This window comes from Drosophila teissieri, chromosome 3L (assembly GCF_016746235.2).
Source record: "Drosophila teissieri strain GT53w chromosome 3L, Prin_Dtei_1.1, whole genome shotgun sequence".
NCBI lineage: Eukaryota > Metazoa > Arthropoda > Insecta > Diptera > Drosophilidae > Drosophila > Drosophila teissieri.
In genome coordinates, this window is record NC_053031.1 from 8,271,563 (window position 1) to 8,296,173 (window position 24,611).

The 24,611-nt window shown below is 45.5% G+C and overlaps 10 protein-coding genes across 16 annotated transcripts in view; 5 read left to right on the forward strand and 5 right to left on the reverse strand.

Annotated features, from left to right (window-relative positions):
• The window catches only part of LOC122618304 (FH1/FH2 domain-containing protein 3), a 39,759-nt gene extending 26,228 nt beyond the window's left edge, over positions 1–13,531 (forward strand). The window contains exons 5-20 of one of the 7 annotated variants that reach the window (XR_006326016.1): positions 2,676–2,785; positions 5,137–5,195; positions 5,259–5,443; positions 5,519–5,742; positions 5,806–6,027; positions 6,084–6,343; positions 6,403–6,540; positions 6,725–7,435; positions 7,610–7,811; positions 9,090–9,456; positions 9,522–9,668; positions 10,330–10,668; positions 10,745–11,460; positions 11,789–12,015; positions 12,469–12,624; positions 12,943–13,530. Coding sequence is in view for 5 of the 7 variants with exons in the window: in XM_043794656.1 (XP_043650591.1) it covers positions 2,676–2,785; positions 5,137–5,195; positions 5,259–5,443; positions 5,519–5,742; positions 5,806–6,027; positions 6,084–6,343; positions 6,403–6,540; positions 6,725–7,435; positions 7,610–7,811; positions 9,090–9,456; positions 9,522–9,668; positions 10,330–10,668; positions 10,745–11,460; positions 11,789–12,015; positions 12,943–13,016 (3,981 nt within the window). In the remaining 2 variants the exon portion in view is untranslated. Of the gene's footprint in view, positions 1–2,675; positions 2,786–5,136; positions 5,196–5,258; positions 5,444–5,518; positions 5,743–5,805; positions 6,028–6,083; positions 6,344–6,402; positions 6,541–6,724; positions 7,436–7,609; positions 7,812–9,089; positions 9,457–9,521; positions 9,670–10,327; positions 10,669–10,744; positions 11,461–11,788; positions 12,016–12,125; positions 12,447–12,468; positions 12,625–12,942 lie in introns of those variants that run through there. The other 6 variants (XR_006326017.1, XM_043794657.1, XM_043794656.1 and 3 more) reach the window with 6 other exon arrangements.
• LOC122618309 (acyl-CoA-binding protein) lies at positions 8,271–8,757 on the reverse strand. Its single transcript, XM_043794665.1, has 2 exons — positions 8,631–8,757; positions 8,271–8,569 (listed from the first exon to the last, which is right to left on the reverse strand). The coding sequence occupies exons 1-2, from the start codon at positions 8,637–8,639 to the stop codon at positions 8,330–8,332; spliced, it is 249 nt and encodes an 82-aa protein (XP_043650600.1). The 5' UTR covers positions 8,640–8,757; the 3' UTR covers positions 8,271–8,329.
• Positions 13,532–13,670: 139 nt separating the features above from the next.
• On the reverse strand, positions 13,671–15,386 carry LOC122618306. Its single transcript, XM_043794661.1, has 5 exons — positions 15,239–15,386; positions 15,001–15,153; positions 14,676–14,939; positions 13,878–14,399; positions 13,671–13,789 (listed from the first exon to the last, which is right to left on the reverse strand). The coding sequence occupies exons 1-5, from the start codon at positions 15,384–15,386 to the stop codon at positions 13,671–13,673; spliced, it is 1,206 nt and encodes a 401-aa protein (XP_043650596.1).
• A 1,125-nt stretch (positions 15,387–16,511) lies between these two features.
• Positions 16,512–17,124, reverse strand: LOC122618308. Its single transcript, XM_043794663.1, has 2 exons — positions 17,080–17,124; positions 16,512–17,023 (listed from the first exon to the last, which is right to left on the reverse strand). Exons 1-2 carry the CDS (start codon positions 17,107–17,109, stop codon positions 16,589–16,591), a joined length of 465 nt encoding a protein of 154 aa, XP_043650598.1. The 5' UTR covers positions 17,110–17,124; the 3' UTR covers positions 16,512–16,588.
• Positions 17,125–17,434: 310 nt separating this feature from the next.
• LOC122617119 (A-agglutinin anchorage subunit) lies at positions 17,435–18,510 on the forward strand. Its single transcript, XM_043792827.1, has 3 exons — positions 17,435–17,570; positions 17,622–18,237; positions 18,301–18,510. The coding sequence occupies exons 1-3, from the start codon at positions 17,441–17,443 to the stop codon at positions 18,440–18,442; spliced, it is 888 nt and encodes a 295-aa protein (XP_043648762.1). The 5' UTR covers positions 17,435–17,440; the 3' UTR covers positions 18,443–18,510.
• On the reverse strand, positions 18,457–19,176 carry LOC122617121. Its single transcript, XM_043792828.1, has 2 exons — positions 19,101–19,176; positions 18,457–19,045 (listed from the first exon to the last, which is right to left on the reverse strand). The coding sequence occupies exons 1-2, from the start codon at positions 19,128–19,130 to the stop codon at positions 18,590–18,592; spliced, it is 486 nt and encodes a 161-aa protein (XP_043648763.1). The 5' UTR covers positions 19,131–19,176; the 3' UTR covers positions 18,457–18,589.
• A 502-nt stretch (positions 19,177–19,678) lies between these two features.
• LOC122617849 lies at positions 19,679–20,725 on the forward strand. The gene is made up of 4 exons (XM_043793867.1): positions 19,679–19,760; positions 19,819–19,924; positions 19,983–20,532; positions 20,599–20,725. Exons 1-4 carry the CDS (start codon positions 19,719–19,721, stop codon positions 20,723–20,725), a joined length of 825 nt encoding a protein of 274 aa, XP_043649802.1. The 5' UTR covers positions 19,679–19,718.
• Positions 20,726–20,780: 55 nt separating this feature from the next.
• Positions 20,781–22,178, reverse strand: LOC122618037 (spore coat protein SP96). The gene is made up of 2 exons (XM_043794159.1): positions 21,729–22,178; positions 20,781–21,365 (listed from the first exon to the last, which is right to left on the reverse strand). Exons 1-2 carry the CDS (start codon positions 22,167–22,169, stop codon positions 20,781–20,783), a joined length of 1,026 nt encoding a protein of 341 aa, XP_043650094.1. The 5' UTR covers positions 22,170–22,178.
• A 494-nt stretch (positions 22,179–22,672) lies between these two features.
• LOC122617422 lies at positions 22,673–23,432 on the forward strand. Its single transcript, XM_043793273.1, has 2 exons — positions 22,673–23,187; positions 23,245–23,432. Exons 1-2 carry the CDS (start codon positions 22,685–22,687, stop codon positions 23,369–23,371), a joined length of 630 nt encoding a protein of 209 aa, XP_043649208.1. The 5' UTR covers positions 22,673–22,684; the 3' UTR covers positions 23,372–23,432.
• Positions 23,433–23,479: 47 nt separating this feature from the next.
• On the forward strand, positions 23,480–24,342 carry LOC122616535. The gene is made up of 2 exons (XM_043792018.1): positions 23,480–24,123; positions 24,186–24,342. The coding sequence occupies exons 1-2, from the start codon at positions 23,582–23,584 to the stop codon at positions 24,340–24,342; spliced, it is 699 nt and encodes a 232-aa protein (XP_043647953.1). The 5' UTR covers positions 23,480–23,581.
• The last annotated feature ends 269 nt before the right edge of the window (positions 24,343–24,611 follow it).

Genomic DNA, 24,611 nt, shown 5'->3' on the forward strand with positions numbered 1-24,611 from the left:
AAAAAAGCTGACCGAAGTGAAAAGCCACCAAGCAATCAATTTAAAATGTTTTTGCGGTTCAGCAAGTAATGGTTACAAAAAAAACTAATTTAATTAATTATATTAATCGTTGTATTGAGGGCATTGCGTCATTTACATATGTCATTCACACGACCGGGCAATATTCAAAGTTAATCAAATTAGTTTAGGTCAGCTTATCCGCTTGAATGAGCGAGGAAAATTTCCATTATCCATTTTACGGTTTACTCACGTCGTCCAAATATTTGAGCCACGTTGACACTTACGCATCTCTGGCTATTTGCAAAAATAATTCGCACAAGACGACCACTTCTCTTTGAAGTTGGTTAAGTTCAATTAGCAGAGCCGTCCATCAGATTTTGCGGTCAGATGAGGGTCAATCAACTTTGATTGATGTGAAAGCAAAAGTGTTAGTCACCTGAATCAGCACACAGAAACAAGGTCAGGCATTTATGGATGTTTGTGTTATTATTTTTAGATTGTTAGGAACCGCTGATAATATCATACGTATTACTCGACCATCAGGTTTTAAATAGTTATTTTGATTACCTTTGGCAGACATAGATAATCAAAAATATATCATGCAGTGATTACTGATTATAAATTGCCTTCATTATTGTATAAACGTTTCTCTCCAAATCCAATTAAAATTCCACGTTAATTTAACTCCCCTTATGGTCGTTGAAAATGTGAAAAACTAATGAAAATTAATTTGGAATTTGTCATATCCATCAATAACTTTTTCAACAACATTTAACCGCGTGCCAATAATTTGAAAATATTTATATCTTCGCCTAACCATATGCGGTTTCTGCTGGATTTTGTTTAGCTATTTTACATTTTCTCCTCGTCGAATTTGATGCTCGCCGCCTTAACTGTGTCAATAGCCACATTTATGTGTGCGCCAAAAATCACTTTGATTAAAAATCTTGTCATGCTTCAGTCAAAGAAAATAATCAAAAAGCCACCGATATAAAATTTGCATAGAGTTGTGAATGAATGAATGAATGTGAGTGTAAAAGACGAGGCGAAATATAAATAAATCATAGAAGCGAGCCGAAATGGATTTAGTTTTGGTCCAATGTTTGCTTTGATTTTAATTGCCCGTTGGCTTACATAAAGTGGCGTTTATAAATAGCGACTAAGCACGCATTTGACACATAATTTGAATGTGAATTTCCAGCTTGGGCAAACAATGACGGCCCAACTTGGTCTAGAAAGTTTTTCCCTGCCTAAATGCTGAATCAACATGCGGAAGTTTGACCGAAGGCGAAATTCGTTCGGCAAGTCGAGAGCTCTCTTTTTGATAAGAAATCGTGACTCTCTAGACAGCCTGGCACTTTAAGAAATATTTTGTATATTAAGTGGAGAGTCGGCGAGTCATTTACCTGGGAAATCTTGAATTGGTTCTGTCGTCATGGCTCGTGTTTACTCAATGAAATGCAAACTTGAATTAATCACTGAGCTGATGTCGTTGAAGTGTTTATAGAAAAGTTATTTAATAGTTCCACGAAAAGTCACTGACCAATACGCGGTCAATACTTTAATGTTGCAAATGTTCTTTGTTCGCAGAAATCCCTCAGGACATGCGAAGGGTTTCTATCTAGTTGAGGGTGTGTCCTGACAAGAAGCCAAACAAAAGAAACTCACCAAACCCAAACCCAAACTTGCGTTTTTTTTCTGCTTAGGCCAGGGCGTGTCCAAAGGGGCGTATGTGTAATCTTCCACCCGGATGACAGGCAGTATTTTTGGTCTTTCTTTTCCCGACGTTTTGTTTACTTTTTCACACATTAAGCAAGCGACGTCGACACAGATAATTCCATGTTGCCCGGTAATTGTTCTGTAAATGCAGAAATAATTACTTTCAATGCGCCAATAAAACAACATCTGCGACCGCCGTCAATCAGCGCATTTGTGCGCACGCAGCAGGAGCTTGATCAATCAGCGGCTGGAAAACGGAAAACTGAAATCCGAAGTCCGATGTCCGATGTCTGATGTCCGATGTCTGATGTCTGAAAACCGAAAGCAGAGAAAAGTAGGTGACCAGTCGGCGACGACGCGTCATCTTGGTCTTGGCCACCAATCAACTGGCGTCCTCAATGTGCGCCTAAACGAAATCGTCTGCGGACTTGCAATGCAGCGTCCGTCATTGCACACTGAGAGAAATATACATACCCACTTATGTATAATATTTAAAGTACTACAACTAATTGCCAAGCTTCAATATCAAACTGTCTATTATATTCGCAACAGAAAACAGTATATTCCTAGAACCGAACAGAGACCACAAATTGAATATTTAGTGCGGTAGAAAACACAAAGATTTATGTTTAGAGGTGTCAAATGTTTTGAATAATGATGATAGGTGCAGTAAAATTTCTCTGCGTGCCTCAAAACGTTCTACGCCGCTGCAGCACATCAACCTCTCCAACCACAACTGTGGCCCAAAGTCAAACTCAAACTCAAACCACATCGCCATCACCATCTCCATCTCCATCAGCTTCTTTCTCTTTGGCTTGAGCCGAGACCATAAACAACTTTTACTGCGTAGTGCGGTAGTGGCAAGATCGGCGGCGTTGCCATTTACTTTTAGCCAGACTTTAATTATAATTGCCAGCGAAACTAAGCTTCTCCTTTCTGTCCCATTCCCCTTGCAGATCGACGATGCAGCCATTCAGGTGTACAAGGATGGCGACTACGGAGCCTACTTGGATCTGGAGTCATCGCTGGCCGAGCAGACCGAGGAAATCGAGGGAGTCAACGTCAGGTGAGTGTGGTGCCAAGCTAACCAACATCTGGCTCAAAGCCATGGCTAATGAGCTTGGACAGAAAAGAATTGTCAGCCCACATCAGGGGCACACCTGGTGCACTTCACCCACTCGCAACCGTTTGTCAGGGGTTTTCACTTTTGCAACTGTAGGTGGTGCTGTTGCCGCTGCATGTTGCCTTGAACTCATTTCGTAGTTTCGGGAACGATGCGATGCTGCTAAAATACCAATTGAGGAAAGAAAGAATATATATATCAAGCATAAAAGTGGTAAACCAAATCATAAAGAAGCAGCTAGATATTATTAAATGTAATCGAGTAAAATTGAGAGCTCCTTGTGATCTCTAGTGGCCAACTTAAATAGGACCACTCTGGGAAACCGATCCAGTCGAACCCCTCTGGGTTATTGGGGCAACTGATCGTGGGTGGCTCTGTCAGCCTTTCACCAAAATGCAACATATTACACATACGCCATGTGGGACCGCCTGGACCGACATAGCGATCGGCATCGCGATCGGAATCGCCATCTCCGCTCTCGCTAATAAAGTTATTTGGCCGGGCCATAAAAAACTGTCGCTATCTGTGGCACAGGAAACCGAGTTGGCTATCTGCCTACCTGGCTGGTTACCTGCTTAGTTGCCTGCCACTCTGCCACTATGCAACTCTGTCGCTCTGTCGCTCTGTCGCTCTGACCGGCACTCAGTGGATTGTTTGAAGACATTTGCATGCCACGACATTGCTACGTGCAGCTTGTTGCCTTGCCGCACTCTGCAGTTAATTTGCATTTAATCCGCGCACAGCCGCAGAAAAAGAAGCCCAGAGACAAAAAATATATGAAAATAAAAAAACGCTCGCCACGTCACTTTTGAGTCGTCGTTGTCGTAGCTCTGCAGTGGTTATATTTACATTTTTTGTGCTCTTTTCTCATAACTGGCATGCATGTTATTTGTGCACGAGTACATCTAAATACCGCTTGAACAAATGATGTTATTAGGATCTAAATGAAGCTCTGGCTTTCAAATTTGGGATGCATAATATTTCAATGAAGGAACCAACGAAAATCTCTATAAAAATACTTACAATAGAAAAGACAAGCTGTTGATACAAAATCGTTTGTAAAGTATAAACATATTAATTGCTTATGTGCAGTTATTTTATTCTTACTCTTTTTGAGGTATCTTTCAGTCGATTCTAGTTCTTCCTTTTCCACTTCTTAGCTTTTCTTTACTTTTCGCGGCCAGACTGGGGAACGTGATGTCATGGCATAGGCAGGCGCTATAGTAACTCCACAGAACTCACAAAACTTGAGAGCACAAAGAAAAACGACGTACGCGACGGGGCACAAGTGTCAAAGTAAGAGCATCAGCCTTAAAAAAGATGTTGGCAACAAAGATGGCCATAACCATGCCAGGTTCACAGTCCATGTTCTGGAGTTGCTTCACCCTCGACTGCTCGAGTGCTCTGACTTTCACTTCTGCAGCGCATCCGCATCCATGATCATCATCAGTCATCAGTGGGGCGGAGCAGCCATCTAAGCCGTATCTGCAGTCTTTGAAATTATAACGTAAATGTCGCCGCGTCTGCGCAAATTGCCGCCACTTTGCGGCGCAAACTCGTCCCCACTCTATTTACGAGTGGTGTGGCGCCACAGGCAGCGGAGTGCTTTCCTTCTGGCCATGGCCAGAATGGTTAGAATGGGAACTTGGCGCAGTCCGATGGCCACTAATCATGCTTATCGCATTAGTCATGGCAGCGCGAGCTCGCATGCAAATCATGCGCTTCAATTCGCATCAAAATTCCGAGGAAGGTGCCCGTCAATCTGCAGAAAGGGACGAAAAGAGACGCGTTACCAACAAACACACAGGTGTGTCTTGGACACTTGGCCACTTGGACGGCAGCGGCTCAGACACTCAGATACTCGGATACTCACCTTTGTCTATATGGCATTCTATATGAGAAGTGGTATATGAGCCCGGTGTCGGTGTCCGACTGCCTGCCGCCCCATAGTCCATTTTCAATTATCTGCGTCGTTTGTTATTACTTTTATTATGACCACCTGGGACCTGGGGCCTGGGAACGGGGTGAGGCGTAGTGGGCACCAGCGGGTAATCAATGTTCTTAACTGGTCAATGAACCGGGTTTTAGCTCCACGGGCAGGAGTGGCGGCTCGAGGTGCCAGCTCCCCATTGGGCGCCCTAATCTTTGTGTTTTGGCACTTCACATGGTGAAAAGTGGTTCATCGTGCGGCGTTTATTACTTTCATTTTATGAGAGAACAGTCTTTTTTAATAAGAATTAATCTTTAAGTTCAGAGCTCTAACTAATGAAGTTTTTTCAATGTGCAATCCACAGCCGCAAAAACTCGCTGGTGGTGCGAACGCAGTTAAATGTGCGCGTGCATGCCATAATTGGTAAGTGAATCAATTGCCTATTGCCCATACGCCCCGTGTAACCGAGTGACTGTGATCTTGCAGAGAAACTGCTCTCCGCACAGGGCAGTGACCTGCGGCGAGCTCTCTTCTCGCTGAAGCAGGTGTTCCAGGAGGATAAGGATCTGGTGCACGCCTTCGTGGCCCTCGGCGGCCTCAATTGCTTGGTGCGCGTGGGCAATTGTGCGGATCAAAACTATCAGAATTACATTCTGCGAGCCCTTGGCCAGGTGAGTCTACAATAGTTGGAGATGATCGCCCGATGGGAAAACATTGGCTAATTATGTCATTGGACGCGGCGGCAGGTCATGCTCTATGTGGACGGCATGAACGGCGTGATGAAGCATGAGCCGACGATGCAGTGGCTCTACTCGCTGATTGCCTCCAATTACCGATCCGTGGTGAAGACCGCCCTCAAACTGTTGCTGGTCTTCGTGGAGTACGCCGAGTCCAACTGCTATGTGCTGGTCAGTGCCATTCACGCGGTGGACGCCTCCCAGGGCACACTGCCGTGGTCAAACATAATGAGGTAAGTCATCCAGACTTTCTGCCTACTTTTGGGAGGATTCAAAAATGAACTACTTTTTTTCAGACTGCTTAAGGACTATGACAATGCTGATGCCGAGCTGGTCATCTATGCCACGTCGCTGATAAACAAAACCCTAGCGGGTCTGAATGATCAGGACAGCTTCTATGACGAAAGCGATCTCCTAGAGCAGCAGGGCATGGAGACTGTGATCCAGCGTTATATGTCCAAGCCGGGCACTGATTTGGATCTGCTCGATCAGTTGCAACTGTACGAGGCTGTGCTGAAGTGAGTAAACATTTTCATTGTATGGGCATGAATCACATAAGTACTTTATTATTTAGATTTGAGGATGGCGAGTCGGATGGGCAGCGTTTGCCGCAGAACTCCATGCGAAAAACGCAACGCTATCGTCCGGGAACAAACACCACTGAACGGCGCAAGTCGCGTCGCCACAGCACAGACAATAGTCCCGCACCACTCACAAAGGTCCTGCCCACCACTGTGCTCCGGATGACGCCCACACAAGCCACCGTGGATGAGGATAGTTCCGGGTCCACCAACTCTACAGAATTTAGCGGAGGTCTCTTCACTGAGAAGAAACGTAAGTGTTCAAATGGAGCAATAGTGTTTCAAAACTAACCTCACTCTAATCTTCTCCAGCTCGCGATGGTGCAGGCGTGACTCCAGGACTTCGAAGAAGACGGGAGCGGGCGGAGCGGCACAAGAGCTTCCTGAAGGAGCAGCAGGAGGCGGCGGCCAATGGAATCTTTGCTGCTCTCGAGCAGCGTGAGGGACTGGGTAAGTTCTCGATTTGAAGTCCTAGTTAATGTACACAAGCTGCTTTTGACTTGAGCGACTAACTGACTTGTGATTCTCTCTCCCACCGAAACGCTAATCACTGTGTGTATTATTGTCCCGCTGTTCACCTGCTGATCATGCTAACCACAACCAAACAAACAACACCATACCATGCCAAAAACAGGCCAAATTGTAACCGCCATACCCGCCACCATTCAAACCGGCGACAGTCCGCCTCAGTCCTTGCAACATGAGGTACCACCGTGCAACAACATCAGCAGCATCACCAACATCAGCAACAACAATGTCAGCAACCTTAGCTGCAACGACACGCCGAACAACAGCCTCTTGGTGATGAGTCCCAGCAAGCAACTGCTCACTGGAAGCCACAGCATCTCGATCATAAACAACAGCTTCGATAAGGCGAGCAACAACAATCAGAGCGAGTTCCTGACCAAGAAGAACCTATTCCGGGAACGCAATTCAACTGTGATCAATGGTATTATGAAGAATATCCAGCAAACCGATAGTGCCTACAAGAAGTACGAGAACGAAGCGAACCGGCTGAACAACTACTACAGTCAGTCGCCGAAACACCAGATCCATCAGCCCATTCAGCCAACGCCGGAGGTCCTTTTGAGTCCCAAGAAAACGCTGAATGCTTCTGGGTTTGACTTCACGCCCGCTCCGCTCAGTTCCACCCCGGTTAAGTGTGATGTGCTGCCGGAACCGGAGCCACTGAGTCCGGTCAAGAAACCCGTTGCGGCCCCACCACCGCCTCCTCCACCGCCACCGCCCCCTGGGTGGTGGCACGCCCCCATCTACAACAGCCCGCCAGCTCGAACCCTAACCAGTACTAACCCAGAGCTGCTACCGCATCCTGTGGATCCTACAGGTGGGTCTCAACCTAAACCTTCACCCCATTCCATTCACCTGTCTCTCACCTGTGTGTTGCATACCTGCGAGCGCCGCCAATACATCCACATTGCATTGCGCATCTGCCGCTGCATACTTTTGAGGGCTACGATTCGATGAATGGGCTTAACCTTACGCTTGTTATGTATCACAGATATGGAGAGCGAGGACAAGCAGCTGCTGCTCCAACTGAAGCGGGACCACACGGTCAAGGATCTCACCCAGAAGCTGAGCAACCTGCCCATGAGTCCCACTCAGGAGTCCGCGAATCGCGCCCTCGTCGGCGACATGTCCGGCTTGATTTCGAAAGCCAAGGAGGGTCTGGCCAAGAGCAAGAGCAAGGGGGAGATATCCAGGTAAGAAAATATAAACCCTTACATTATATACACAAAAGCTATTGGCTATGTTACTACTTAGTTGCATTTTTGAGTTCCAACCATAGCTGGTCAGATATAAAATTGTTAGCTAGCTGCGTTAGTCGCCTATCGTCTTTCTGGTAATCGAGCTATTAGATTAGTTTAAGAAACCTTTTTATAGCCTCCCATATCAAAGTCAATTGATTTCCACTAACTTACAATAAATCTTCATTCTACTAACCCCTTTAGATTAGAGAAATTGATAGATAGTTTACAAGCTACGATTTAAGAGAATATATGGCGCCACCAGCTGAAGATAAGAAATCCGGCTAAGCCATTAAAGATAAGCAGTGTCTTGCTTTCCGGCTATCTGATACAAGGTATTTTAGGGCTTTGGTTTGGTAATCGCTAAACAAATAAAACAGAATTGAAACAAGCTCCCACCAAAAAGACAATCACTTAGTTCACAGATGGTCAAGATTTATTGGTTGGTATCAGAAGGGGCAGTAAACTGTAGCTTATCCGTAGATGGGGTCGTACTTCTCGTACAGGGCGACGTAGGCGGCCTTGGCGTCATCGACGGACAGTCCCTTGCGGCTCAGCCAGGCATCGTACTTGGCGGCACCCTCGGCATCGGCGGGCTTCTCGATGTTGATGTCGCCCTCCTGGAACTGCTTGTACAGGCCGTAGAACTCCAGGTACACCTCCGTTGGGGGCTTCTTGCTGAAGGCCTTGGTCTTCTCGAGGATAGCGTTGAACTGCAGATAGCAAAGGGAGTTAGTGAGTTTTGTGTTCCGATACTGACGATCATTAACTTACATCGGCCATGTTGCTTGAGTTTTGCGTGACAAATGTGACTTGTCCCCGTCGGTGCACCGCCTTTATACCGCCCGAAAAAAGGGGAGTTGTAGTTAACAACGCTTATCTTTATAAAGAAATCGATAACGGTTACCACTGCAGGGCGATAATGTGAGAGTCCATTGTGCAAATTTAATAGATTAGATTTATGTACCAGTTTCGTAAGAGTTCAGGTTCTCGCCTAGCCTGATCAAACTTCGTCATCGGCTTTCTCAAATCCCTAGAAAGTAGTTTGCCTTCCCCCTCGTTGCCTGATTTTTGATTCCTTATCATTTGTATATGTATACATGAGGTGCTGCTAGGCGCTAGTTTATCATTTATGGTCCCCTGTACATTTTACCGCGATAGCAAACTTTGTTGGTAGGAGGAAAGAGAGATAAAAGCTATAATAATGGTGACATAAACTTTTTCCTTTGGCAGATCTTCCAGTGTCGATCAGGATATAAAGAAGTCTGAGCCCAAGAAGTCGGAGAACGAACTTCACTGGGAGGAACTAGTTAGGAATATGACAAGGCCCCTGAATCTTTGCGATCTGGACTTTACGGACCTCAGGGATGATGACGAGAAGGATGTGCTGGCCCCTCGCAGTTTGGGTGCAGGTATACCCCCGCCGCCACCCCCGCTGGGTGGAGCCATTGCCCCACCGCCCATGATGCCCCCCAGCCTGGCGCCTCCACCCATGTACGGCTATGGCGGCAGTCTAACCAGCAGTTTTAACTCGCTGAATGGATCTATAAACGGGGAACTGGTCAATGGCAATAACACCATCAAAAAGAACAAGAAAACGGTGAGTTTGATCATTGTTTGATATATAAAAAGGGGATTTACCATTTGTATTTAATACACCTTAAGGTCAAGCTCTTCTGGAAGGAAGTGCGCGAGGACATGATACCGCAGGTGGTGGGCAAGACCATTTGGGATGAGCTGCCCGATGCCAACGTGGACACCCAGAAGCTCGAGCATCTCTTTGAGTCGCGGGCCAAAGACTTGATGACCAAGGTTCGTTCTTTCTAAGCAGTAACACCTCTCCTCATGTAACACCCAATTGGTCAAAGGTTCTCGAAATTCAATGGATCTACGATAATTGTGATTAAATTAGTCATAGGCTCTTCTTTAAGTGTGTGTTGCGTTAACCAAATGCGAATGATTTTTGTATTCTTCTTTCCCCTTCTATTTATGGATATCTTGTATAATTCTTAATACCTAAATGTCGAACGGTCTGTTTGCGGATAAATCTACATAAATGTTGTGCTAAACTCAAACCAAAATGCAAATAATTCTCAAATATTCAAATGTTTTCCAATGTCTCTAGGAGGTGAGTGCCAATCAAAACGTTATTAAATTTGTTTGTCTTTTTGTCTCTCTATCTCTCTACAAACATATGTCTCTCACCATAACTCACGATCTATTTTGCCCATTATGTTTTGTGTTTTGGTGTTGGTTACTATTACTATTTCTTATACACTCTTTCACATCCACGTACACTCGAAGAAACGATCTAGTTGCTAACAGTACAGAACAGCACAAAAACTCCACTCCAATTCCGCACTTCCAATTCTGCACCCCACACTCTCGTTTTCTCTTTGCACCACTGTGTTCTTATCTCTGACCGATCGCAGCCTGATCGAAAGGTATTAACTATATCCCGCTGACCTTGCAGAAACAACAAGAGCTGAACAAGAGCAAAGAGATCATCGTGCTTGATCACAAGCGCTCCAATGCCATCAACATTGCGATCACCAAGCTGCCACCACCGAGAGCCATCAAGACGGCCATCCTCAAGATGGACGCCACCGTGGTCACTCGGGAGGGAATCGATAAGCTACTCAATATGCTGCCCACCGACGAGGAGCGTGGCAAGATCCAGGAGGCCCAGCTATCCAACCCAGAGCTGCCCCTGGGCAGTGCCGAGCAGTTCCTGTTGACCCTGGCCTCCATTTCGGAGCTGGAAGCGCGCCTAAAGTTGTGGGCCTTCCGTCTGGACTTTGACAACAGTGAGGTAAGTTGGAACCCTGGAGATAAGAAAAATTGAAAGTGTCTAATCTAACATCATCATTCCCGTTTTTAATCTACAGAAAGAGATTGCGGAACCCCTGATGGACCTCAAGCAAGGCATTGAGATCCTGCGTCAGAATCGCACCTTCCGCAGCATCCTCTCAACACTGCTATCCGTGGGCATCTTTCTGAATGGAGCTCCCGTCAAGGGATTCCAGATCGAGTATCTGGCAAAGGTGCCGGAAGTGAAGGACACGGTGCACAAGCACTCGCTGCTGCACCACCTCTGCCACATGGTCATGGAGTCGAGCAGTGACACCAGTGATCTGTACTCCGAGATTGGCCCCATTACCCGAGCCTCCAAGGCGGACTTCACGGACTTGGCACACAATCTCAATCAGTTGGAGGCGGAGTGCAAGGCATGCTGGGATCGCCTGAAACTAATTGCCAAACACGACTGTCCGCCGCCACTGAAGCAAAAGCTGGTGGACTTCCTGGCCGATTGTGCCGAGCGCATCATCATCCTGCAAATCGTCCATCGACGCGTGATGAATCGCTACCGGAAGTTCCTCTTGTGGCTGGGAATGCCGCAGCACAGTGTCGCGGAATCGCGTCCCAACGAATTCTGCCGGACACTCTCCGAGTTCGCCCTGGAGTATCGCACCACTCGGGAGCGGGTGCAGCAGCAGCTGGAGAAGAAGGCCAACCACCGGGAGCGGAACAAGACGCGTGGAAAGCTGATCATCGACATGGCCAAGTTCAAGACCAAAGATGACGTGGCCGACGATGAGTTGAAGTGAGTTCATTAGACTTAATTAGTCTCAAGTCTTATCGGAAGACGTTTAATAGTATTAACATGACATCTAGTATACATATTGATGTGTTAAACATATTTGATATGATAAATCAAACCACGGGGAAATCTTATCTCCACCAAAGTGACCTGAATTTCTGATGAACACTTTAAAGTGATTTACAGCTGGGAGATTGTAGTTTTCTTATCGCGTCAAAGGGTCTCTAGTTCTTTAACCTCAACCGTTTAATTATGCAATTGTTCGCTCTTGTTGTTATGCTTCCCAAAAAGCATTATATATTTAGTTAAAACTTTTAAATGAATGTTCCAGAAAACTTTTGGACACCTCGAGTGCCGACCAAGCCGATGGCACACTCACCTGGCGGAGGCGACGAGCGGAACAGCTCCGCTCTCCAATTACGCGCCAAAGCGAGGAGCAGTTCACCGATGGCGACGATGAGATATTGGAATCCCTGGTGAAGACCGCCACGAAGGCTCCAGGAACCCGGACAACGCCGAGGGAGCGGAAACGGACGCGCCACGCGGATCGCAAATCATGTAAGTTGGTCGCACAAGTAATTCGAATGAGATTCACGTCCAAAACTCCGATAGTGAGAATACGTTTTAATGAAAAGGTGTTGGTCTATATCTTTTCGAATCGCACACAGCGCGCTATGTCTATAACCTCTAGCTGGATACTTTCAACCAGAAACACACTACACCATCAAGAATTCCACAGAGAAACTATATATAGTTATACAAATACCTATTTCCCACACAAAATTCCAAATTTACACGAATACCTGCAGTTTTCCCCACTTATTTATAATATATTCCCGATTACGCAGCTTTTGGTCCCCCTAGTTTTGCCAGCTTACGAATCTGTTGCCTATATTGGGTTTTAATTTTTTTCCATTTCGTTCTTTTACTATTAACGCACCAATCCAACAAAACCAATAAAAAAATAAAATAAATCCGAACCCAACCAATCTGATATATTGACTATCGAAGTGAAGCGCAGCCGCACGCGCGAAGGATTCACAGTTGAAAGAGCACCATCGCCGTAGAAACCGTTACTGTTAACCGAATCCGTATCCGAATCCGAATCTGAAACCGAAACCGTTGCCAAAAGAACAGCCAACTGTTTTTTAGGTTTTACCTTTTTTGGTTAGTGAATTGAATTGTGTTTAGTTTTACACCTTTTTTCTTTTGATATGTTTGTTGAAAACCTTTGGCTGTTACATGTATTCAGCTTTACTTTGGAAACTTTGACTTTTGATAAAGATCCGGGTTTTATGCATGGGAACACTTAATCTAAAAAGCCTGGAAAATTGTATAGATAAAATACATATGCATGGATATTCAAAAATTCAGGCAACTAACTAGCATGCCCTTTAGAGCTAACATTGAATGACAACCGATGCCTAACTGAAAACAGATCTTCACCTCTTAAGTCTTTATTATAATATTTAATATGTTTTGCAGTACGACGCACGCTGAAAAACGGTCTGACCGAGGAGGAGAAACAGCACGTGGCTGCCTTAATACAAACCTATTAGGATTAGGACATACAAGTATATACGCATCGTAGATACCCGCATCACATCCGAGATAATCCCATCCCCAGTGACGTCACAAGTCGGGCACTACGCGCACAGACTGAAATTGGCGATCTCAGGCGAGCAAGCGAACCCAGAAATTACCCCTTTTATACGACAACGTGCGCATGATTAGTACTTGTTTTAATATTTTCTATTTGCCACGGCAGCAATGAGTACCAACAACAACAACACTGCAACGAGAAAGTCCTTAAACAAAAGCGTTTTTCATCGTGTTTTTCTGTTATTTAATTTTTGTTTTTGCTTCTGCTAAGTATTATTAATTAAACGTAATTCAATAAACCTGTATTAGTAGTTGAAAACGATTTTAATGTTAGAATTTGGATCACAAGAAATTTCGATATCCTGTACTACATCATTAAATTTGTACCAAAATACGACACGATTTGTGCTTTCTAAATTATCTTAAGCCTTAATGTTATGTCTAACTTAATTACGAAAATCAATAAATAAAACATATTTATTACGTACGAAAAATGTGTGCGTTTTGCATGCGATTTTTGCAGCGCCGATCACAATTTCCCAGCGATTTTAATCGCGTGGGACTCGTGTGGATTTTGTGTTGAAGAGTATTGCATACTTGTGGGCTGGTGTCTAAAAGCCATTTGTGCACGGCTGCTGAACATAATCAAGGCAAAAGCCTCGGTTGTCTATATCATTGGGCGCTTCTACTCCGTCCGTGTGGAAATAAAGACGGAAAGGACGAACACTTGCTGTGGGGATATATTGAAAATAATTTTTCATATTTTTATCAGGGATAAATAAATAAAAAATCAGTGATCTAAATAAAGTTGAACATACATTGCACAGTTTTGGCGAGCATTCCGGCTTCCGCACTAAAAGTCCCTCCGCAGACGCGATCCTCGCATCCTGGCAGAGGTGGAATCCTGTCCGCCGATCGAATGCAGCCAATCAGTAGCCAATCGCTTATGCAACCGTTCAGGTTGGGTGGCATGCCCCCCCCACCGCCCACCATCGTGGCCACCGGATTGTTGGAATTCCCAGTAAGTGTGAACGATCTCGATCTGTTGTTCTCCAGATCCGGACATGCGTTGTACTGAATGCCGCAAAAGTTGCGCTCGTTGCGGATGCAGATGCTGTAGTCCTGATTAGACAGTTGTCTTCCACCCACCGTGTTGTAGTTAAAGCTGCGCACACGCCCACTAATTGCAGTGTAGTACTGCAGACAGCCTTGGTCCGCTCGACTGATGCTGCCACAGTGGATCTGGGTGACGCGGATGCGCCACAGACGCGGAAAGCTTCCGCTGGTGATCACGGACAAGACAATCGGGTTGCTCTGGCCAAGGCCCGCGTCAATGTACACTGCGAAAACACAAGGTTGGCATTGAGAAGGCAGACGGTTTTGTTTACGGAGCTAATCTTAAAGTGTGCTCATAAAAGTAAATATTTACGCACTCGTTTCTTCTAATTCAACATGATTAGGCTTTAAATGGAAGCATAAAATAGTTTCTACTTTGTTAAAAAAAAATAAATATCTTCACATTTAGACAAATATTAATATAATGTTTCACAGTTGAACAATTTTAATATATTTACGGTGTTTACTTATGTGGATTTATAAGCATGCCGAAAACTCACTGTGATCTCCCGTTGAACTGCCACAGATGGTGGGCGTGGGACTGCCGCCCGATATGAGCAACTGATCCTGGTTGCACAGATGATTGGCTGCCTCTGGGGGAGCTATCGAGAACATATCCAGATCCAAGCGTAGCTGACAGATGTCCGGATGCAGTTTCTGCACGGTTACCTGACAGCTTCCGGTGCCGTCGTAGAGATCCGGGTGATTGGGATTCACAAAGTAGGTGGAGTTCTCGCGTATGATACCGCCGCACGTCTGCAGAACTGAACGAAGGGATTAGAAGAGGTGCTACCTCCTACTTTTACTACCAGGTGCGAAACTCACAGATGCAGCAGACGCCATAGCCGCCGCCACAAGGACCTGCGGGGATGCCATTCCGCAGAACACAATCCTTGCTGGGAATGCAATTTCCCTGTTCGCCGGAGGGCGCTGAACAGCTGCCAGGACCGATGGGCACCAGGGCAAAAATGGGCAAAACTGATGGGGATGTTACACAGAATTAAATTCAATTTTCCTCTTTTGTCAGCACTAACTGCTGGGCTGAGCCAGCTTTAAGACCCACACTTGGATTCGCGCCAACGTGGAGCAGGAGTTAGCCACTTGCTGCCGAAGAGCATGTCCCGCCAACTGTTTGTCGGAGTTTGTTTTTGAATTTTACAGCTGGCCAGGACCAAGAGGCAGGAGAGCACAGTCAGTTGCATGTGCAACATGATGAATAATCCACTGGGAGATCGGTTGGAAGATAGTTGAGGAGATCCGCTCGCGTTGATTTGTGACTTTGTTATGAAAGGCAGCCACTGCGTGGGTGACAATTTATTTCACTTGGCGCGGCAAAAAGTTTAATGACCGCAATTTGTTCAACGCTTTTCGCTTTTTAGTTTTAGTAAGCCCAAACGCAGCTGAGTTTAGCTAAATATTAATTACAATAACAAAACGCAACAGTCGCAACAATTAGATGCGCCACAATGTTTTGATGTTTTGGTTGTTTTTTGGATGGCTGGATGGCTTGGATGGTTTGGATGGTTGCGATGGGAGGTGGTTTCATCTCTGTGCTCTCGCTTTTCACTGTTTGTTTCCTGTTGCGAATTTGTTTTCCACACCTTTGGGCGCCCATTAAATGTGGAGCAACACCACCCGTAGGCCAAATATCGGAGCATGAAAGTGCCGAGCAATTTGTTTACGGCATCACAGTCACAAAACTGTTTTGGTATATAACACAGCTTTACACCTTTTTGACGTCATTGCTTCAAGTGACTAATTTGATTACGCAGCACTCACGCAATTGGGTCAATGTCAATTAAATTGCTTAATTTAATTAAGGCATGTTCAAAATAAACGAAGATACCTCCGAATTTGTTTTCACTTTTTTATGGCGAAAGAACTGACCTTCGCAATAGAATTTGCCATGCTTTTGACCCGGCCAACATGAGATGGCAAAACAACGATAAGCTTTTAGCTAAACAGTGATAAAAGTGTTTTAGTGCTGCGATTCTTAAGAACTTTTTTCGACTGTTGACTTGTCTACTTACAATAAATTCGGTTGGGTATAAGCCATGAATAGCAGATGCAAAATGAATTGAAGAGCGGCATTAAAAATACCCATTTACTTATATTTCAGGGAATTTCTATTTGTAACACCTTCTACCACGTGAATCTCATCGAATTGAAAAATAAACTTTAATTTTTAATCATAAATATATGTAAATACATGTATGTTACTTACATACATATGTATATTCCCTAGGTAAGATTAATATTCCATCTTAATGATCAGTGTTATCTAATAAGACTCACCTTAATTCACTGAAACGAAAATGTTCAACCCTTTAACACAATTAAGTTTAAAAAATCTTTGTTTATTATAATGTTTACACATGAGGTAGTAAAGGTGTTTATAACTAATTCAAAAGTTCTATAGAGGAGTCTCCCTGTCGCATTCGACGGAGTCACCCACTTCACAGAGGTCCACGCAGTATTTGCCCGATGCGATCGAGCAGATCTTGTTGTCCTTGCACTTGGTGACCTGGCCGGTGAGATTGGTGCCGTCGCACATCTGGAAGGTGGTGCGACTGGTGCAGACGAATATGCTGTTTCCATCGCAGGTGGGGCAGGAGCCATCGGCAGTGGCCGAGCAGGAGGGCTCCACCACACCGCTGTCCATGCAGATGATGGCCAGGTCGGTGCAGACCTTGTCATCCGGACACTGGAGCACCTGGTTGGGCGCCACGTTCTCGGAGCACAAGCTGTAGTGCGTTTCATTCAGGCATTTCACATTGTTGTTGGCCTGGCAACTGTTGCACACTCCTTGGGCCATCACTACCAAGGAGCTGACAACCACAATGAGGCACTGAAAATGATGAATATGTTAAGTGTGCTCCCCAGGAAATTCAATCGTACGCTTACTAGATTTTTCAGGATCTGGGACTGTTGCATGATGTTGATTTTGACTGTGACTAACGGACTAAGTGTGTTAGCCCAATGTTACCGGGCTTTTATAAGAACTGGCTCTAGAAAACAGCAGATAGCTTCAGCGTTTTATGCCGCGGATTAGGTATGCTAAAGATCTTTGAATATATGATACTGTTTGCCCCGTAGCGCTCCCGTGCTACTCGCAGATTGCGCTACTCGGAAGAGCAGGTTTATGGCATCCCACGGCATTGAAAGATAAATGTTATGGCCCCGAGATCATCGTAGAGATATGACTCCGGTCCGGGGTTTATAAAGCAGGGCGGTTGCTCCTTACAGGTTTAATCGTTATTTCGAAATGAAGGTGTTCATATTGACCGTACTCCTAGGTGCTCTTGTGGCACCGACAATTGTTAGCGCCGCATGTGGCACGTGTGAGGATGCGCACAGCTGCATCGGTGAATCGGAATTCCAGTTGTGCTACGATGGTATGTTATAAAGTTGTTCAATGATCATCCAACTCATAGATCCCACTACAGGTGTCCGGGACCAGACTATCAACTTCACCTGCCCCGAATCGAAGCCCATCTGCACGACCTACGGGATTATTTGCATGCCAAATGACACAAGTATAGCACGCGGCTGTGGCGATGTCTCCAATTGCGGAGTTTGCTCGGGAGATTCAACTTTCGCCTGTACTTCGAGGACCACCTTTGCTGTTTGCAACAGTGAAGGAGTTTCCGCCAATAATTTCGACTGTGCAGATGACTATGTCTGCAGTGTTAGCAGTGCAGCAGGCGGAAATCCTTGTGTTTCCCGTTGCGATTCTACCGACTCAGATATATGTGATCGAATCTTGGACACCGAAGTGGAAAGCACCTCGACATCAGTGACTCCCACTGTGACTGCTACGGAACCATCTACAGCCACAACTGACTCCTCGACAGGATCGACAGGGGATACCTCCACTGGATCCACTTCCGTAACTTCTTCCGTTACTTCGGACAGCTCAACGGATAGCACAGTGACTGGTAGTGATCCAGGAAGCACCACCGCAAGTACTGCAACCACGCCAGCCTTCAATGAAGTCACCTATTGCCAGGGAATCAACTCCACGGGTCGCTATCCCATACCCAGTGACACAGTGTGCACTAGGTAATTACCACATCCTATTTACTTAATGGCCTTCCCAATGATTATTTCTCTCGGTTTTCCCAGCTACATCTACTGTGTTCCAAGGAGTGGAAGCTGGGCAGGATTAGTCTATAATTGCAACGCGCAGAGACCTTACTTCGATGCTGATTCTTTCACTTGTGGTACTGTAAGACCATCTTATGCCGGGTGCACTAATTTAGCCTAAATCAACATAATATGTTACTTTAATAAATAGAACGCAATTTTATTTAATAAAAACAAAACTTCTTTGAATGGAAATTATTCTTCTCTGCAAATAGTTAAATAACATTTATTTCAACCTGCATCTCAGTATTTTTGGAGTGCTATATTTTCATGCATCCAAAGGTGCCTCTCTGTCGCACTCGAATCCATTTACTGACTTTGTTATTTCACACCGATCCACACAATATTTGTGGTCTTTCATGGCACAGAAAGTGTTATCCTTGCACTTTATTACCTGGCCGGTGAGCTTGTCTCCATCGCACATTTGGAAGGTGGTGCGACTTGTGCAGACGAATGGTGTTGATCCACTGCAGGATGGACACGATACTTCGGCATCTGGAGTGCAGGAAGCATCAGTCGATCCCTTGGGAAAGCAGATCTTCGCGAGTTTGGTGCAAATCTGATCGTCGGGACACTGCAGCACCAGATCCGGAGAAACGTTGCGCGCGCAAAAACTAAAGTGGGTCTCGTTCAGGCACCTGACGTTGTTGTTTAATTGACATTGATTGCATTCCGGACCCCCGAGCACAAGGACTGCCACACAGGATATAATCACGAAGGCGCACTAAGGAAAGCAACTTGATTGAACATCATTTGAAAGGATTGCTGTACCATGTTACCAAAAGTCTCTGGAGCTGAGGGTACTGCATCTTGCAGGCTTTGAGTAGTTCAAACTAACTTTCAGACTAACTGCAATCGCTATCATGCGCTTTTTTAAATGGGCGCAATGTGCAAATAGTTGCATCTGTTTTATGAGTTCTTACCTCCTAATATATGACCCCAATTATACAGTACGAGGAAAATGCACTCAATGACATCACATATTAGCTAAACAATCAAATTATTCCCCTGATTCGACAACAGTGTAGTTGAGTTCAGAAACCTTTTAATATTAGTATTTAATTATCAATTACATACTATGAGCAGTCATCAACCTTAGGATTGACATCAGTTAGTGAAAACTTTCTTCACCTATCTGAAGTCCGGTAATTAAAGGGGTTTTCGACTTATGCTCAATGTCCGCACCCACATATCAATCAGAATCTCTGGAAACATGGCCATCATAGAATGATACACCACGAAACCGCAATCATGTGGAAAGCCAAGGCAAATAAAGCAATTAGCAGAGAAAAGTAAAAAGTAGATAAACATAGCAGACCAGACATGTAGCTATCATAAGCCAACTTTAGTACCAACAGAACCTTGACAGTGAGCAGTAGCACTTCGGAAGTCCAAAAATGTCTCAAAGGGTTGAAAATGCCGTGAAAGGAGTAGTGCTGGTAATACGGCTTTTGTGGTATACGAAAAGGAAAAGTGAAAAACTAATGTATTTCACAGGTGGTGCTGGCTTTCATGGTGGCACAAACGGTGTCCGATTGCAATGTCTGCCAATCCAATCAAGTGGCCTGCATCAACTCCACCTCCTTTTACTTGTGTTTTGGTGGTAATTAAACGCAGAAAATATTTTTAAAATATTTTATGGACTTTTAATGATTATTCAGATGGAACCCCGCATCGTGATCAGCTGTACCATTGCCTGGAGGGATTCGACTGCACCAATCTCACGGCCATTTGTGTTCAGAAGAGCAGCCAGCGGCCTCCAAGCTGCGGAGATACCTCTCAATGTGGCCAGTGCAATGCCAATCGGAATTACCTGTTCGCCTGCCTCAGTCGTGGAATCTTCCAGATGTGCTATGGAGCCACTAGGCCCACTGGGAAATTCGGTTACTGCCCCACGGGCACGGTTTGTGATGCCAGCAGCACTGCGATTTGTGTGCCCGAGGTGGCGAATCAAACGCTGACCTGTGATATAAATGACGAGCTGGTGGACACCACCACTGCAGCACCCGTGACCACTGACGGAACCACTGAAAGCACCACTGTAAGCAGCACTGAAAGCACCACTGTGAGCAGCACTGAAAACAGCACTGATTCTACTGTAACCACCGAGACGCCCACTACAGTGATACCTCTAACACCCGCCCAGATGTGCGCCCAGAGAAATGCCACTGGTCTTTTTAACACCATTCCTGCGGATTCCTATTGTCAGCGGTGCGTACACAATTATGCTAAAAATTTTCCACATCTTTCATTCTATTCAACCCCTTATCTTTACAGCTATGTTAGTTGCTATTTTAAAAATAACGTTCTTATCAAATCTGCGGAATACAACTGTCCCACGGATTCCTGGTTCGCTGCTGAAACTCAGAGTTGTGTCTACGTAAATCCCGGCTACTGTCTTTAAGCTCCAACGCATTGTAAATAAACGATCAAATACTGTTCGCCGTGAGGTACCGCTTTTATTCCAAAGACACTCCCTTGAGGGACAAACTGGCCACTGTGGTGGAGCAAGTGGATGGTAACGAGGATACACAGGTTTTGCTGGCACTGTTGTAGTACAGGCTGCCGGGACAGGTGTACATATTGCCACCCCAAGTGCCGCCGTTCAGAAAGCATTCGATGTACTGGTGACACGTGGTGCTGGCATCCGTACCCACCGGGTAGTAGCCCGCCGACTGCATCGCCTGGCAATATGCCGCCGGATTGCTGGTCGTGGGTGCAGCCGTCGTCGTGGCAGGGGTGGGGGCAGTGGTGGAACAGGTGGACGGCATGGTGGACACACACATGTTGGAAGCACTGTCGAAGTACATGGATCCCGGACAGGTGTAGGTCTGGCCAATCCAGCTTCCGTCGACCAGAGTGCAGTAGATGTACTGGCGACAGGTCGTATACGCGTTATATCCGACCGCATATTTTCCCTGCGACTGAACCGCCGCACAGTAGGTGGATGCCGAGCTGGTGGAAGGTGCCGCTGTGGTGGAGCTGGTGGTGCTGCTCACCGTGGTTGTGGTGGAGTCATCGGCGTACGAGCAGGTCGCCATCACCTGGAGAGTTGTGCAGATTTAATATTTATTCCGGGGCAGAGGAAAATATTATATTCTGACTGCACTTATTGAAAAGGTTATTCAAGCGAGAGACATATCCCAGGAAAACCTAACAGGTTCACTTTCTCAGAAATAAGTGTAGTTAGTTTCTGAAAACCGCTTGGCTTCCTCAAAATCAATTATAATAGTTCAAGCTTCAACAAAACAGTTTAGATTGCATACAAAGAGCTTATTTTCCGCTGTCACATCTTAATGAATAGAATTTCTTGAAAGTTTAATTTCCTTTCAGAGTCTCAGCTTCCTGGTGCACCTGCTCTTTGGCAAACATCCCATTTCCACCCAGCAGAAGAAAGGCAAACTTACCCCATCCGCTGGCAGGCCACATATCTGGGTGTCGTTGATGTTGCACACATAACCGGAGGCACAGGTGCCCACCGAATCCTGGACGGTATCTGTGCCCAGGCAGAGGGCGAAGCTCTGGGTTCCGGTGCAGGCGAACGTCTGCGTCTCATCGCACCTGTTGCACTCCTGGCAGTCCGCCTGGCTGCCGGATGTCGAGTCCTCCGGCTGGCAGAGCACTCCGCTCGAGTCGCTGACACAGACATAGCCGCTGGGGCAATCGGTGGGCGTGGCCGTGGACACGACGTCCACCTGGCAGGCCTGCATCTGGGTCGAGGAGTAGCAGGTCAGGTTGTTGACGGTGTTGCAGACGTTGCAGGTGCCCCGGGTCGAGGACACCAGACATCCGAGCAGGAATAGCAGGAGCGGCAGGCCAAGTGGCAGGCAAACACGGTTAGGCGACATTTCTGGTTGCAATTGTCTTTTCCGACTGATGTCTGTGGCTGGCAGGCATGCGGCTTAAATAGAGCTCTTTTTTGACCGCTATTTTGGAGCAGACTATTTTGCAGACTGCTCTTAATCCACAAAGACCTCGGCAGGCGGGACCTTGGCTACTGCTCCAATTTAGATAAGCTCTTGTGGCTTTGACGGATTGAATTGGTAGCATACTTTTTGGCGTTGGCTTATTTTGTGATGGGTTGTTTGTGGGCATCAACACAAGAGGAAATCTACTATAGAATCAATAGTCAATTTATTATTATCATTTTTATTCACCACATATGTTATTCAGTTGTATAACTTACATTGTAATTTAAATGCGATATATGAAACTGAAGTGAATACAACTTTTTAGGTGACAAATAAAAGCAGATATGACTAGCTTTTTACTGCTTAAATACTCTAATCTTAAATAGCTTTCTGGATAAGACAGATACCTATATCTAGCTGCAGCTTGGATACAGCTCCAGTTACTCTTGAAAATGCAGTGCCACCTGCTCCATTTCGTATTTTTGTTGGCTATTCTAGTGAAATTTAGCCAGGCTGACTGCAATATCTGCTCCTCCGAGAGCAATGTAGCCTGCGTATCCAAAACCCAGTACCAAAACTGCTCGGCGAATGCTATTCCGACAGGTACCGTCTATACTTGTCCAAATAACACATATTGTTCGGCATTGCCAGAGAAATGCAGTGCCACCGAGGCTTTTGCATCCTGCAATGATTGCAGAAAGTGTGACGGGGTTATACCATTCGCATGTACGAGTCCCACAACTTTTGCACTTTGCAATGCTGTGAATGAAATAACAAGCTATGAATATTCCTGTTTGACTGGAGAGGTGTGCCTCTCTCAAATTGGCAATCCTTGTGTGGCCTCTGTGAACGGCACAGGTGCCTCATGTTCCTACTACGCCGTAGTCGATGATTTGTGCACCCAAAAGGCCTCCACGGGTCGCTATCCCTATCCCAATGATTCCAGCTGCCTAAAGTGAGTAGTCTGCTAGTAATATTAATGGTTAATTTTTAATCCAATTCTTTGTCTTAGATATGTCTACTGCTTTCGCAAGGGTTCAACCTGGTCCGGCAATATCTGGCAGTGTCCTTCAAGTAAACCGTACTTCAGTGCCACCACTTCTAGTTGTGTAGCGACTAAGCCGGCAACATGCACCTAATTCATTATTATAAAAAGTAATACTATAATTTGATAGTTTGAATAGAGTATAAAACCTGAACCGTTTTTTATCATTGGACAAATTGACTTTATTAATTCGTCAACAAGCTTCTAACTCTTTGTTGGAAGTTCCAGTTTCGCCGGATGATAAGATAGCTGCGAGAGCATAAAGCCAACTGGTTGACACCAATATCGCTAGTTTACAGCAAAGATGCTGCGCTTTTTGATCTTGCTGCCACTCGGAGTTTTCCTGGGGATCCGTATCCTCGGTATCCGTGCGGATTGCAATGTGTGCGCCTCCGTGAGCAACGTGGCCTGTATATCGAACACCGCGTTTCAATTCTGCTCGAGCGCATTGCCTTTTGGTCCCGTTTACACATGTCCCACGGGATATTATTGCACGGCAAATGACGCTACGTGCAACACAGATGTGGGACAAAGATCCTGTATAGGCTGTGGCACCTGCGACAGCAGCAACACTTTTGCGTGCCTCACCGCGACGACTTTTGCCCTGTGCCTGGGCACATCGACTCCTTCCCAGCTCGTCGGAAGTTGTGGCTCCAGCTATGTCTGCAACTTCAATAATCCGTACATTTGTGGCAGTACAGCGGCGGGATTCCAGGCCACTTGTCCGGGTGATAGCACTAGTACTGGAGTGGATGTCTCGACAGTAACACCCACCACCTATTGTTCCACCGTCCAGCAGAAAGGACGATATCCCGTTGGCATTGATCTCAACACCACCTGCAGGCAGTAAGTATTTGAAGCTTTATTAACTCTTATATTTAACTATAATACGCTTATTTCATAATAAGGTACATATATTGTTTTCTGAATGCAAGTAACTGGGCAGGAGGCCTCTACGACTGTCCTGGACAAACGTACTTCAATAGCTCATCGCAGTACTGCGGCAGCGCAGTGCCAGCCAGGTGCACCACTGGAGTCGCCACCTTGACACTTACCAATCCATAAATATGGGGGCAAATATATAAACTGTATAGTCTAAGACTTTTTGGGAGTCTGTATAACAATAGTTTCTACATTTTATAAAAATAAAAGAAGCTAAGAATTTCTCCCCAGAATGTGTGGTCTTAAACTTTATAAGTTAAGTAATATAAAAGTTATAGACCCATATTCCCAACGCGTGCTGAAGCATACAGTTAAATCACATTCGGGTATCTTATTCTTGCAACACTCGACTACACCGTGATCTCTCTATTTTATATTAAACGAATTAGTTT